Source organism: Tamandua tetradactyla, chromosome X (genome assembly GCF_023851605.1).
Source record: "Tamandua tetradactyla isolate mTamTet1 chromosome X, mTamTet1.pri, whole genome shotgun sequence".
Classification (NCBI taxonomy): domain Eukaryota; kingdom Metazoa; phylum Chordata; class Mammalia; order Pilosa; family Myrmecophagidae; genus Tamandua; species Tamandua tetradactyla.
In genome coordinates this window covers 27,477,506-27,491,635 of record NC_135353.1, presented here as the reverse complement: position 1 = coordinate 27,491,635, position 14,130 = coordinate 27,477,506, and the positions used below count along the sequence as shown (strand labels likewise).

The 14,130-nt window shown below is 37.9% G+C and overlaps 1 protein-coding gene across 1 annotated transcript in view; it reads left to right on the top strand.

Annotated features, from left to right (window-relative positions):
* Positions 1 to 698: 698 nt before the first annotated feature.
* Positions 699 to 14,130, top strand: part of LOC143671354 (hypoxanthine-guanine phosphoribosyltransferase) — a 50,739-nt gene continuing 37,307 nt past the window's right edge. Inside the window, exons 1-3 of the mRNA XM_077146484.1 lie at positions 699 to 889; positions 11,097 to 11,203; positions 11,637 to 11,820. Coding sequence (XP_077002599.1) covers positions 863 to 889; positions 11,097 to 11,203; positions 11,637 to 11,820 — 318 coding nt within the window. The 5' untranslated portion in view covers positions 699 to 862. The remainder of the gene's footprint in view (positions 890 to 11,096; positions 11,204 to 11,636; positions 11,821 to 14,130) is intronic.

Below are 14,130 nucleotides of genomic sequence, written 5' to 3'. Positions count from 1 at the left end.
AATGATAGGAAATAGCAATGTTTCCCACTTACTGAGTGTATTCTGTCCTAACGACTGTACTTTACTGCTCTCTCAAAACATCTACATCTACATCTCATCCGCTTTCACCCTCACAACAACCCTCTCGGTTTTCACAGCCTTTTCACCCAGGACATAAAAGAGCCTCAGAGAATCTAAGTGAGCCCAAGGGTTACAGAGCAGTTAAGTGTCCTCCCTCTCCCACCTCACCCCGGGACCTGTACCCTGATATGACTAACTCTAGGGTTCCGGGTTTTAACCCTTACAACCAGTTAAGGATTTCGAGCCACGAGTGAGGAAAATGGAAGCCGCAATGTAGTCCACAATCTTGGCAAAGGTTCGCCTGGCGGGAGGAGCCCTGTGGTAACTCGACCCCGAAAATTCGGCGCCCAATTTGGGTTTTGGGGGTATGTTTGGAAATCTCAGAGCCCTCTGTATAAGAGCCTGAGGAAAAGAAGGGAGAAGCTACGCTGGAGGTGGGGGTGGGGTGGGGGGAAAAGAAGGGAAAAGCTACGCTGGAGGTGGGGGTGGGGTGGGGGAAGGTAATTCCGCTCCTTCCGGTCGAAAATTTGCGGGGCCGCCACGTGAAGGTGAAACCAGTAGCCGCAGGCAGAGGCGCGGGAACGCGCAGGAGGGCGTGGGGGGCGCAGCGTCGGGGCCGGGGCGGGGCGAGGGGCGGGGCCTGCGCTGCCTCAGCTCCGAACGGCGGCGGTAGCGTCTGCAGCGGTGACCTAGAGCTTTCCCGCGAACCTCTGGCCTTCCCGCGCAACGCCGTCTCCGCCTCCGCCTCCATCTCCTCCTCCTTTTCGCTGCCGGCTTCTTTTTTCCTCCGCCAGGCTCCGTTATGGCGACCCGCAGCCCCAGTATCGTGGTGAGCAGCTCGCCCGCCACCCCTGCCCGGCCCAGGCCCACGCGGCTCGCGCCCAGCGGTAGCGACGGCGACCCGGCCCTGGGGCGCGGGGCCTGCAGTGCGTGTTTGGGTTGGAGTGACCTGGGAAACCCTGGGGGCGGAGGGCGGCCACAGCTTCCCCGATTCAGCCTTACGTCACGCGAGGGCGAAAGGGGGAACGGAATGGCGGGGTCCGGGGTGGGTGCCTCAGCTCAAGAGCCCTGGGAAAGAGGGCTGCGTGGGAGAGGAGAGGGCAGAAATGGCGATCTGGTTGACATGTGCCGCTCCCAAGCGTGATGTTGGGCGGGGCCAAGGGCCAATTCGGGAATGAGCTGATGGGGTGGAGGGGGGGGCTTTCGCAGGAAAAGCCTTTCTCTTGATAAGTTTAGGGTACAGTGGTGAGGTCACTGTAGAGGGGCCTAGGTACCGAAAACGACCACATGAGATGGGATGTGGGTATTTTCATTTCGTTCTGCAAACAGTATTAATATTTGTGAGGCTGCGCATTGCCTCATTGAATCCTCTCAGTCTTGGCAGCGGTAACCATGCCTACCAATTTTTCACGTGAAGTACCCAGTGAGAAGATACTAGGTAATTTTCCCATGGTCCAGAGATAACCAGGCCTCGATACAGACGTGCCTGAATCTAGATCCCACATTTTTTGATGCTGTGGGGATACAAAATGCGAATCTGGTCTTCGGCTGCAAGGTCATACATATCATAACCATTCTCTGGCATCTTGTCTTCAACCCCCTTGGTTCTTTTTCTTGTTTTTCTGAACCCACCAGGCTCTTCTCCCGCCTTTCCCCTCAACACCTCTGATCCTGATTACAGAATAGCCACCACGCCCCCACCAGTTAAAAGCCTCAGCCTGTTTGGCTATTATTATTGCTTATTTTTGTGATTACCTGTCGATTGTCTCTCCCACGGAAACATAAACTTCAAAAAGGCAGGAATTACCACTGTAATTCCAGCACATAGCTCAGTGCCTGGCATGTAGGGCATAATTTGTTGAGTGAGCAGATTAAATACTTAACCATTTGAGCCCCAAGAAAAAGAGGACTCTGTTTTCTATTAGGCGTTGTGAGTAGATGGCGAAGAGCAGTACTCCTAGTGAATTCTGGCTTGGAATTCTGTTTCTTTGGGCCATTTATTATTAGCTGTGTGGCATTGGGCAGATTACTTAACATCTCTGGTCTCCATTTTCTTTATGTATAAGTGCGGTATTAGCTACCTTATGATGTTATTGAAAGGATTTTAAGCCCATCTATGTGAAGAAACACTCTTGCACTGTATTGGAAATAGCCATCACTGTGTCAAGTCCTTTATATACAGATAGTCCTATTTAACCCTGAAAATAACCATGTAGTATCTGTATAATTATTCCTATTTTACAAATACGGAATCTTTGGAGCCTCAGAGAGGTTAGGAGACACATCCTAGGCACACATTTATTCAGAGAAGTTGATGGGACTCAAACCTTATGTCCTTCTCAAGAGTCCGTGCTCTTAAGTATTATGCTAATGTAGGTACCCAAAAAAAGGCAGTCTGTTGTTTTTATTCAGTTGTCCAGGAAGTTAGATTTCAAGTTTATATACTTTTGGATGCTTTTAAAGCTCTGGGGGATGATGCCTGCCCCAGTGTATAGTGACCTAGTGATGATGTGATAAAACTGAGCTGTTGTTTGTGCTTTGTTTTTTGTTTGTTTGGGTTTTTTGAACATAAAGCTGTTCATTGTGTTTTCAGTTTGCAAATTCTTTTTCCTTTTTTTTTATTTCCTTCCCATAAATTGTTTGCATGTTAGCAATAACAAACACTTAAATGTGCTTACTAAATGCTGGGCACTGTTCTTAACCCTTTATGTATAGTAACTGATTTGATCTTCATTAAAAATGTGTGCAGCTCAGAGAGGTTAGGTAACTTGTCCAAGATCACCAGCAATTCTAGGATTTGAACCTAAGTTATTTGGCCCCAGAATCTGCTCTTAGCCTCTACACTTTTAAATTATTAGTGACAATAGTGAATATTATTGAGTACTTCCTATGTCTTAGGCATTGAGATAAATATGTTGCAGACATTGTCTACTGTAAGCCTCCCATGAGGTATTTATGAGGTAGATAAATACTTTTATGATCACAGAGGCACAGATAAGTGAAGTAACTTGCCGAAAGATCACTTAGATCATAATCCACAGGGTTTAGACTGACATTTGTCTAGAGGTATAGAACAAAATTATTCTTTGTGACCACCAAGAAATGGAGCAGTAAGGTTTGGGAGTTTCATTCTGTGAATAGAGTGCCATGACATACACACTGCAGATCCTTCTTAATTGTTTTCTGTCCATTATTTGTTTCTGCGTATTGCAGGAAGTCCATAGAGGTGGGAAAAAGAAAAGTAAATCAGCCAGGTGAGCAGCGAAGAGGAATCTTGGAGTTTTCATTGAGTTTTGGTAGTTCTTTAGGCAATAACTGAGCCATGTCTTTTATTTTGCCCTGATGTGAAGAGACACTAAAGGTGTGCTGGTGTACTCTTCTACCTTTTTGTAATGGCATATTGTGTGGATTCACTAAGTGTCAACCTCCTTTGTTAATATCAGTACTGAAATTTACATTGGGGCAAGGGGTGTGCAAGGGTAGTTCAGTGGTAGAATTCTTGCCTGCCATGGCAGGAGACCCGGGTTCAAGTCCTAGTGTATGCACTTCCCTTGAAAAACAAACAAAGTAAACAAAAACAAACAAAAAATTCAGCATGTGGAGCCGCAATAACAGGATACTCACATGGAAAAATAATTAAATGTGACCCTGCTATACAGCATATAAAAAAAAATTCACATTGATTGTTATCTTTCTGCCAGTGGCCACCAAATTATTAATGCTAGTAATTTGTTACTAATAAGAATTCCACAAACACACACTTCAAGTTCTTAGGGAGCTACTAACTTCAATATGATACTTCTAATAATTGATAGGATGATTGCTAGGTGTAGTTTTTTGGTTTGAAATGAACATGCCCATTATTCCACTGTGCATACTAGTAAAAGGAAAGATCACAATTGTTCTAGTTTGCTAACTGCTGGAATATGATATACCAGAAACAGAACAGCTTTTAAAAAGGGGGATTTATTAAGTTGCACGTTTACATGACCTAAGGCCGTGACAATGTCCAAATTAAAGCAAGGCTGTAGAAATTTCCAATCTAAGACATCAGGGAAAGATACCTTGGTTCAAGAAGGCCAAGGACGTTCAGGGTTTCTCTCTCAACTGAAAAGGCACATGGCGAACATGGTGATGTCTGTCAGCTTTCTCTCCAGGCTTCTTGTTTCATGAAGTTCCCTGCGTGGGGCTGGGGGAGGCGTTTTCCTTCTTCATCTCCAAAGGTCTCTGGCTGCATGGGCTCTGGAGTTTTTTCCAGATTGGTTCCTTCTTAAATCACTCCAGTAAGCAACCCCACCTTGAATGGGTGGATACACATCTCCATGGAAACCATCTAATCAAAAGTTAGCACCCACAATTGGGTGGATCACATCTCCATGGATAATCAAAAAGCTCCCACCCAGCAATATTGAATGAAGATTAAAGGACCTGGCTTTTCTGGTATACCCCACAAATTCAAACCAGCACAACAGTTTTGTATAAATTTATATTCTTGTGCGTGTAGTAGTTATGGACCTATTTGCCTATAGCAGCTAACTTATTTATCCCTGGGTTGAATAGGGAAGAAGGCTGATTTTAGTTCTTGTAATGGCTCTTTCACCTTTAGAAGGGAGGGCAAGCAAATTATGTATTTAATTTATTTGTATGTCTAATACAAAATTGGAAGGTAAGCATACTATTAGCTAAATTTATTTTCACATTTAGAAATATCTGGATCTATAATTCATAATTTTGGTTTTATGGTGTCTTAAGATCACAAATTATTCCAAGGGGATGGCATATTTTCTGCTTTGACAGGTTGTTTTACAAAATAATTTTAATGTACCAGGATATGAAAGGTTAAAATATTCCAACTAGAAATTTCTGCCCATTCCAGAGGGCTTGGAAATGTTGGTTACTGGGAATAAAATCAAATGTGTTTTATCTGTTATTGTACATCTTTCAATTCACATAGCTCATTTTAAGAGACACTTCCTCTCTTTCGTTTACTCTCAATACATTGTCATTTTTTTACCACAAAGGGACTTAAGCAATACTAGTCACAGATGATGAATTGGATGGTACAAGTATTGGCTTAGCTTGGATTAGTTTCCTTGTTTACTGTAATTTTATTTTATTTTATTTTTTAACATTTGTTCCCCTATTATTTATTTATTTTTAATCCATATGTTTTACTTAGCTGTCTATGCCATAGGTAAAAGGATATCAGACACAAGGTTTTCACATTCACACAGTCACAGTTACTGTGATTTTAGATAATGTATCTTTGTAATTAGAAATTCTATGTGCAGATCACAAAATGTTCTGTATGAAGACCATTATTATAGCTGCGACATAATTAAGAACTTGTGGTGCCAGTTTTACTGGAAAGTAAAATTATTACAGTAATTTGTGATAGCAAAAGTATTGACTTTGAGTCTAGACAAAAGGTAGAATAGTAATGCTAGATTTCTCAATAATCTTTTGCATGAATAAAAGTACCTATGTAGATTTTATCTTTGACAAGTAGATATCACAGATAGGTTAGAATTTTTTTTTTTTTTTTTTTTTTTTAAAGGAAAGACAGAGAGAAGGAAGGAAGGAAGGAAGAAAGGGAAACATCTTTAAACATTTTCTTGTTTTATTGTATTCTGTTTCTCCGTTTTTGTTACATGGGCTGGGGCCGGGAATCGAACCGAGGTCCTCCGGCATAGCAGGCAAGCACTTTGCCCGCTGAGCCACCGCGGCCCGCCCGATAGGTTAGAATTTAAGAGCTGTGTTCCAGAACTCTGAGGAGATGCAATCAGATTTCTGAACTGTCTGGGTAAATGATAAATAGCTCAGAGCTATGAATAATAACTTGCCCTTTGATTTACAATTCAACAAGAAATTGACCATAGAGGGAAAGGTGGATCTGAAGAGAACTCACAATCTCATTTATTTATCACTTTCAGGACCTCAGGAGTTCGCAACCAAATTTCAAATAATTAAAACAGATGTGATTTACATTCATATAGAAAGTTGGGCACTGCTATTTATTGCCTGGTAGGTTTAGAAGGCTGTCTGAGCCGTGTGGGCCCTTTCAGTTTACAACCTAGGCAACAGAATATAATGATACTTTAAGCTGGGTCTTACTTTAGAAGGTAGTCCTTGGTGCTGGTTAACTTTGGGTGCCAAGTTTGTCTCCAGTGGATATATAACTGATTTGGATAATTCACAAGTTTGGGGGCTTGTCAGATTGAATTCGGGTACATGTTATGAACTTTATTGTACTGAAGAGTTAGTTTTATGTACGTATTTCTTTTCTACTACATGGCAAGCTCTTTGAGCGCTGAACATTATAATCGTCTTCCGTTTTCTCCCACAGAACCTAGCAGAGTGCCTTAGTCATGGTAGATGCTGAATGCATTTTTATGTAATTGAGTTTATTGCAGTCCCCAGTCTCTCTAGTCCTTCCTATCAAAGCAGTCCTGATTGTTAATTAATCCATATCAGATGGGGCTATTTAACTTTGTATTATGATGTATTTTGACATCTTCGAGTAGACATAATAGTATAATGAACCCTCATGTACCCATTACCCAGTTCTGACAATATCCCTCCATGGATGAATGTATATTTCTTAAATTAGAACCCCTCCATAAATATAGCCTGTTTATATATAGTGAGTTATAACAGAGTTGTGAATTCATGCTTTGAGTACCTAAATCAGTACAAGTTCTATCAATTTTTGGTTTTGCCTTTTGAAAAAATTTAACGTGCTTTTTTGTGCTTGAAATAAAAACCAACCCTGTGACATTAAATATAATATATAAATCTAATAATTTTGATTTTTAGTTGGAAATTAATTTAGTGAGTTGACAGAGATGTAAGTCCTCTGTTCTTGGACTGCATGTCTGGAATGGACCTTGGGCACAATTTACACTGACTTTGAGAAAGATAAGACTCTTGAAGTTCTTAGACCATCTGCAGAACCTGTAGCCTGGCAACTCAGCCATTTTCACAGAAGCAGTAGTCTTTACCAATTATTGTATATCTCAGAGAGCCCTGGGTGGGTCCTGGTTTATGCTTGTGACCCAGGCAGTGAATAACTGGGAGGAAGAAATGAGTAATCTTTGAGAATGCCATTTTTGGCCCTCTGGATCCTCTTGATTTTAAAGCATTTGAAATGGTGCGCTTTCATTTTTGTCAGGTGATAGCAGATATATTCTGATTACATATCAGACTAATACGGATATTTTAACCATATCAGATGTTTTAACCTTACAGGACATGACAAGGCTTTATTGTCTTTTCCAAATCTTGAACTAAATATCAATTTATAAATTTATAAAATATATAAAAGCAATATTTAATTGTTGTAAAAGTACAGTAATCTTGACATGCCCCTGTAAGTGACACAAATGTCCTATTTCTAATTTTTTAAGTAAATGTGTTCTGGTATAAGCATTATGTGAATGTTTTAACAGGTACATTAGCACTTTGTCTTAGAGGATGTGACATAATATTTTTCCCAAAATGGAATTTTTTTCTGCTTATGAAACTGATGAGTATTTGTTTAAAAAGAAATGAATATTAAAGTGTAGAAAGGGCAAGTCCCTATTTCGATAGCTGACCATGCTTGGTCTATTTCTCCATACTCACACATTTGTTACTTCCTTCCTTCTTTTTTTTCCTTCCTCCTCTCCCTTCCTTCCTTTTATCTTTGTGTCTTACAGTTTTTTGTTTGTATAGTTTATTTGTTTTTATTTCCCCATACTTTCTAATATGTATATATGTAAAGTACTGCCAAAAACAATTTATAAGAAAGACTATTTGATTTTTTTTTTAACGTTCAGTAATGGCTTTAATAATATTTAAGGATAGGTGTAAATGTTCCTTTCAAAGTTAAGTGAATAAAATATTTTTTGAGGTACTGAATAGAGGTGCCTTTTAAATTTTGCCTTTTCTCTATTTTCACCAGAGCTAAATTACAAGCAATATTTTAGTGAGTTTTAAAAGTCATATAAAGAAATTAAATTTAGCAACGTGCTTACAATGGTGATTTCTCATTACAACATAATGGAGATCACATAAAATTTAGGCTTTGCAAGAAGAGCAGATTTGCTTTGCTTACCTGTTTTTTTTTGGCATGGGTAGGCTCTGGGAATTTAACCCGGGTCTCCAGCATGGTAGGTGAGAATTCTGGCATGAGCAGAGCCACCGTCACAATGCCCCCTGTTTTGCTTACTTTAAAAAAAACTTTTTATTGTTAATATAACGTATATACAAAGAAAAGGGGGTTAAAAAAGCACTGATTTTCAAGTACACCTTACGATACAGAAAAGATTTCAGAGTTGGGTATGGGTTGCCATTCCACTATTTCAGATTTTTCCCCCTAAAAAAAAGATTTTTCACCATCTTTTTTGGTGAAAAATAACATATATACTAAAAAACAATAAATTTCAAGGCACATCGCAATAATTAGTATAGAACAGATTTCAAAGTTTGGTATAGGTTACAATTCCAGTATTTTAAGTTTTTACTTCTAGCTGCCCTAAGATACTGGAGACTAAAATAAGTACCAGTATAATGATCCAGCAGTCATACTCATTTGTTAAAACCTACTTTCTCTGTGTAACTTCACCATCACCTTTAATCTTTTCCCCACTCTTTAGAGGTATTTGGGCTAGCCTATTCTAACTTTTTCATGTCGGAAGGGGCTGTTGATAATATGGGATAGGGGCATGGAACTAGTTGATGTTCTGGAGAGGCTGGGCCCTCTGCATTTCAACTGGTCCAGGGACCCATCTGGAGGTTGTAGGTTTCTGAAAAGTTACCCTAGTGCATGGAACCTTTGTAGAATCTTATATATTGCTTTAGGATTGGCAGGAATTTTTTAAAATTTATTTTATTTATTAAACATACCTACATAAAGGCACAAACATTCTTACCATATAATCATTCCATTCTACATATATACTCAGTAATTCACAATATCATCACATAGTTGTATATTCACCATCATGACCATTTCTTAGAACATTTGCATCAATCCAGAAAAAGAAAGCAGAAAAAAATTCATACGTACCATATTCCCTTATCCCTCCCTTTCACTGATCACCAGCATTTCAATCTACTAAATTTATTTTAACATTTGTTCCCCCTATTATTTATTTATTTATTTTTTCACTTACTGATTTATTTTAAAGCTTTAACACACAAAAGTAATAAACCACTGGTCATACTGATGGGGGGAAAACAGAGGCGCAGGGGAGGGAGAGGGAGAGAGCTGTTTATTTATTTTTAATCCATATGTTTTGCTCATCTGTCGATAAGGTGGATTAAAGGAGCATCAGACACAAGGTTTTCACAATCACACAGTTACATTGCAAAAGCTGTATCATTATACAATCATCTTCAAGAAACATGGCTACTGGAGCACAGCTCTACATTTTCAGGCAATTCCCTCCAGCCTCTCCATTAACACCTTAACTAAAAATGTGATACCTATTTAATTCCTAAGAATAACCTCCAGGATAATGTCTCAACCTCGACTCTGGAATCTCTCAACCATTGACACTTTATTTTGTTTCATTTCTCTCTTCCCTCTTTTGGTCGAGAGGTTTTCTCAGTCCCTTGGTGCTGAGTCCCAGCTCATTCTAGGATTTCTGTCCAGGAATGGTTTATGATTGGGGTTTGGCAGGTTATGGTACGGAGCACTGTCTAACTGAAGCTTGCATAGAGTGACCTCCAGAGTAGCCTCTTGACTCTGTTTGACCTCTCTCAGCCACTGATACCTTATTTGTTCCACTTCTTTTCCCCCTTTTATCAGGATGGCATTGTTGATCTCACAGTGCTAGGGCCAGACTCATTCCTGGGAGTCATCTCCCATGCCTCCAGGGTGACTTTCACCCCTGGATATCATGTTCCATGTAGGGGGGCAGGGCAATCATTTCACTTGCAGAGTTGAGATTAGAGAATGAAAGCCACATCTGAGCAACAGAAGAGGTCCTCCGAAAGTAACTCTTAGGCATAGCTATAGGTAGGCTAAGCTTCACTTGCTGCATACATAAGCTTCACAAGAGTAAGCCTCCAGATCAAGCTTGGCCTGTTGATTTAGGTTTCCCTACTGCTGACACAGTATCAGGGGTTTCCCCGGTGGTAAAGTTTGATTCCATATTTTTCTTCCATCCCGACTATTTGATTTTTAAAGCAATATTTACTCATAAAGAAAATTTGGAATATAGCAAAGTATTAAGAACTAAATAAAATCTCTGCAACTCAAGATAACATCTTTTATGATTCTGTTATATTTTTTCTCTGTGTATACAAGCTGCTTATTTGTTTAATATTTATAATACATTTTACCGCCAAAAGTTACCATACCATTAATGTTATTCCATATTATTACATATTTTGTATGCCAGGGACTGGGGATTCCAAGACAATCAATATGTGGTCCTACTTGATCTGAATATGTACTGTAAAGACATCTTATTAGTTGATTATAACAATCTCAGACTTCTACAAAAAAAGCTAAGTGATCTTTTAAAAGGATAGGCTTTTAAAAGATCACTTAGCTTTTTTTGTGTGTGTGTGAGGTTTTTTTTTTCCCTATTGTGAGATGAGAGGGACTCTGACATAGGGAACGGCAGTTTATCTTGTTCAGTAAAGTATTTTAACTTGCTAGACCACAATGCTATGTCTTTAAATTTTCAACACAGTAAAAGTGGGGAGAATAGTATAATGAATCTCTATATACTCATCACCCATATTTGAAACATTATCAAGATTTTGCTACATGTGTCTTAACTCTTTAAAATTTTTCTTTGCTGAACTAAAGGAAATCCCATATTACTTATACATTCTTGAATATTCATCTCTAAAAAACATGGTTGTCTTCCCTTATAATTCATTATCATACCTATGTAGTTAATAAAAAGTTCTTGATAGCATCTTATATCTAGTACTTCTTTAAATTTCTCTGATAGACTAAGGTTTTTTTAGCTTCTAAATTCAGTCAAGTATTTGTATTCCTTAATGTTCTCATTGAAACAGTCACATTTCTTTTTCAGATTAGTGATGATGAACCAGGTTATGACCTAAATTTATTTTGTATACCTAATCATTATGCTGAAGATTTGGAAAGGGTATTTATTCCTCATGGACTAATTATGGACAGGTGAGTAAGATCTTAAATTGAAGATTTTTATTTTCTCTTACTTTAATTTCCTTTTGACATATTTAGGCACTTCTTCAACTCTGTCAGAGTGGAAATTCTAGGTCAAGGGGAAGGTGTCTATTGAATCATTTTGATACTGCCAAATTATCCTCCAGAAAGTTATAACATGAGTTTATATTCCCAGTGGTGTATGAAAGTGACCTTTTCTCCCAACCTCTTCTAATATTATATATATTATCAGAGAAATGTCATTCAATCAGAATTTGCTAGTCTAATAAGTGAAAATGATATCTTCATTTTCATTTATCTTGGCTTTAAGAATCAAGGATGTACTTTATGGGAGCAAAGAATGTACTTTATGGAAGTTGAATGCTAAGGAGATGTTATGTAAATGTAAGAAGCTTTCTTTTAAATTCCCATTTTATTTCCATAGAACTGAAAGGCTCGCTCGAGATGTGATGAAGGAGATGGGAGGACATCATATTGTAGCCCTCTGTGTGCTCAAGGGGGGCTATAAATTCTTTGCTGATCTACTGGATTACATCAAAGCACTGAACAGAAATAGTGATAGATCCATTCCTATGACTGTAGATTTTATCAGACTAAAGAGCTATTATGTAAGTATATTTACTATTATATGATTTTTTGAAAATATGGCAGCTGTAGGTTTTCCTGTATTTTCTTTGAAGCACTGCAAACAGTATTTACATATCCATTTCAGTTGGTTATGGTGGAATTTTTACCATATTCACTAGTATTATTATTATTTTTTTTGCATGGGCAGGCACCGGGAATTGAACCCGGGTCTCAGGCATGCAGGTGAGAACTCTGCCTGCTGAGCCACCATGGCCTGCCCCATATTCCCTAGTACTTTATATCTAAGTGAATATTGTCTTTTTCAAACTAGTCACCTTGGGGGCTGTATACTTACTATAAAGTTTTTTTTTAAGGGTTTCATTTTGAAATCCCTTTTATAAAGGAATTGCTGTTGGGGCTTGGGGATTATTCTTTGAAGTATACTTACTGGTGGGAAATATCTTATCGTCTCAGAAGCCAGATTGGTTTATGGGGGAATCATAAGTCATATGGAACTAGGTCACATCAGTAAGGTGGTTCAACAGTTGTCTGTCAAAACACATATAAAGGTAGGGCGTTGACACTTTGAAGAAACCAGTTTCAATTCACCAGAAGCTCTGTGTCCCATGATCTCAACTGCTTTAGAACATTGATACAGTAAACAGGATTAACACTGTGGGATGAAACAAAATCAGCAGAATCTTTACACCTAGATTTCATCAGCCGCACTTTACTTTGATGATCTGAATATTTAATTTTTATTACTTTAGACTATTTGTTTCTTGTTTCAAGTCGAAGGTGTATTTCCTCTGAGTTGCTATTTTCCTTACAAATGGGATTTTTATAGTTTCTTCAAAGAATAGAGTAAATGCCCAGTCATTGCTGTTTCATGGCCATCTTTGTGGAAACTTGACATATGTTAAGATTTTTATTGAGAATAAGCCTACTCTGCATGAAGCTTTCAACCTTTATTCGCCCTATTAATCATTTATTTGAGTGGAACAAGTCTTTGACCTTTTCCACATTTCATCAGTCCTATGGGTGATTGAGCAACCATTTAAGTATTATAGATATTTTTCCTACCTTTTTAAGACCCTTTATCCCCATACATTATAACATTTTATGCATTAAACTCCTTTTAATTTGTCAGTCCTAATTGAATTAGAGAATTGCTTAAACACAAAATTCAGAGTCAACATACGTTTCTTATTTATTTATTTTTGATGGTTTAGACTAGGATTTAATTCTAGTCCAGGCAGCTGCTAGAACAAGACAGAATGACTGGCCTTTTATGTGTTATTGCTTAGAGTTGAAACATGTACTTTCACATCCATGGTATGATTTATCTTTTTGGTCTTCTTAAGCCACACACATGCAAAAATTCAGTCTTATTGCTTGATAACTAACCTTTCATTCTTCAAGGGCATAATTGCAGAATGTTCTTTCTTTGAAAATCAAAACCAGTAAAAAAAATAGAGGGGGAGTTTAATATTTTCTTTAAAAAGGTAGTTTACAGTTGTGAAAACAGCTTGGAGTGATAAAACACTGACAGTTTAATTCTGTTTTCTACTTTTAGTTTTTTCCTTATTAGTTTTAGATCTTAACGTATTATTAAGCTGAATTCCTCAAATGGTACAGAGCATGAAATCTTAAACATATACAGAGCATTTTTTAGAATAATTTTCACATGGAAAAAATTAATATCTTTTATTTTGTGAAATTCTGTGGCGGTATTCTTCTCAACAATAGAAATTAAGAAAATTATCCTTATATTTTCTGTAGATTTGAAGTAACAACTCTATCCTATTTAATAACTCATCAGTTTGTCATGGAAGATATTCAGTATACATGTGAAAAAACAGGTAGCTTAATTTGATAAAATCATAAAATGGAAATTTAAAATTGTTTGCAGCATCAGTAGCATTTATGTTAGTAGATTGTATAGTCTGATCTTAACCAGTTTGAACTAAAGGTTCACTTACAATAATCCTAAAGAAATGCTCCATGAACTAGTAAATGTTCCAAGAATATATAAAGAGCCATAACAGTGTTAACATATCCCATCTGATATTTTTAAGATATTTCTCTCTATGTATACAGACACACACGCACTAAATGTTTCACACTTTCAATTATAGTAGCTAGGCGGGATTTTTTTTTAGGGCCTAGATCGGAAATTTCCTGAGGATTCCAAATATCATATTTCACTACATCAAAGATGTCACTGATTTTTTTTTTCTTAGAGAAGTTGTAGATTTACCAAAAGATCATACAAAAAATAGAGTTCCCATAGACCTACCCCGTTTTTTTTGTTTTTTTTTTTTTTACATGGGCAGGCACTGGGAATCAAA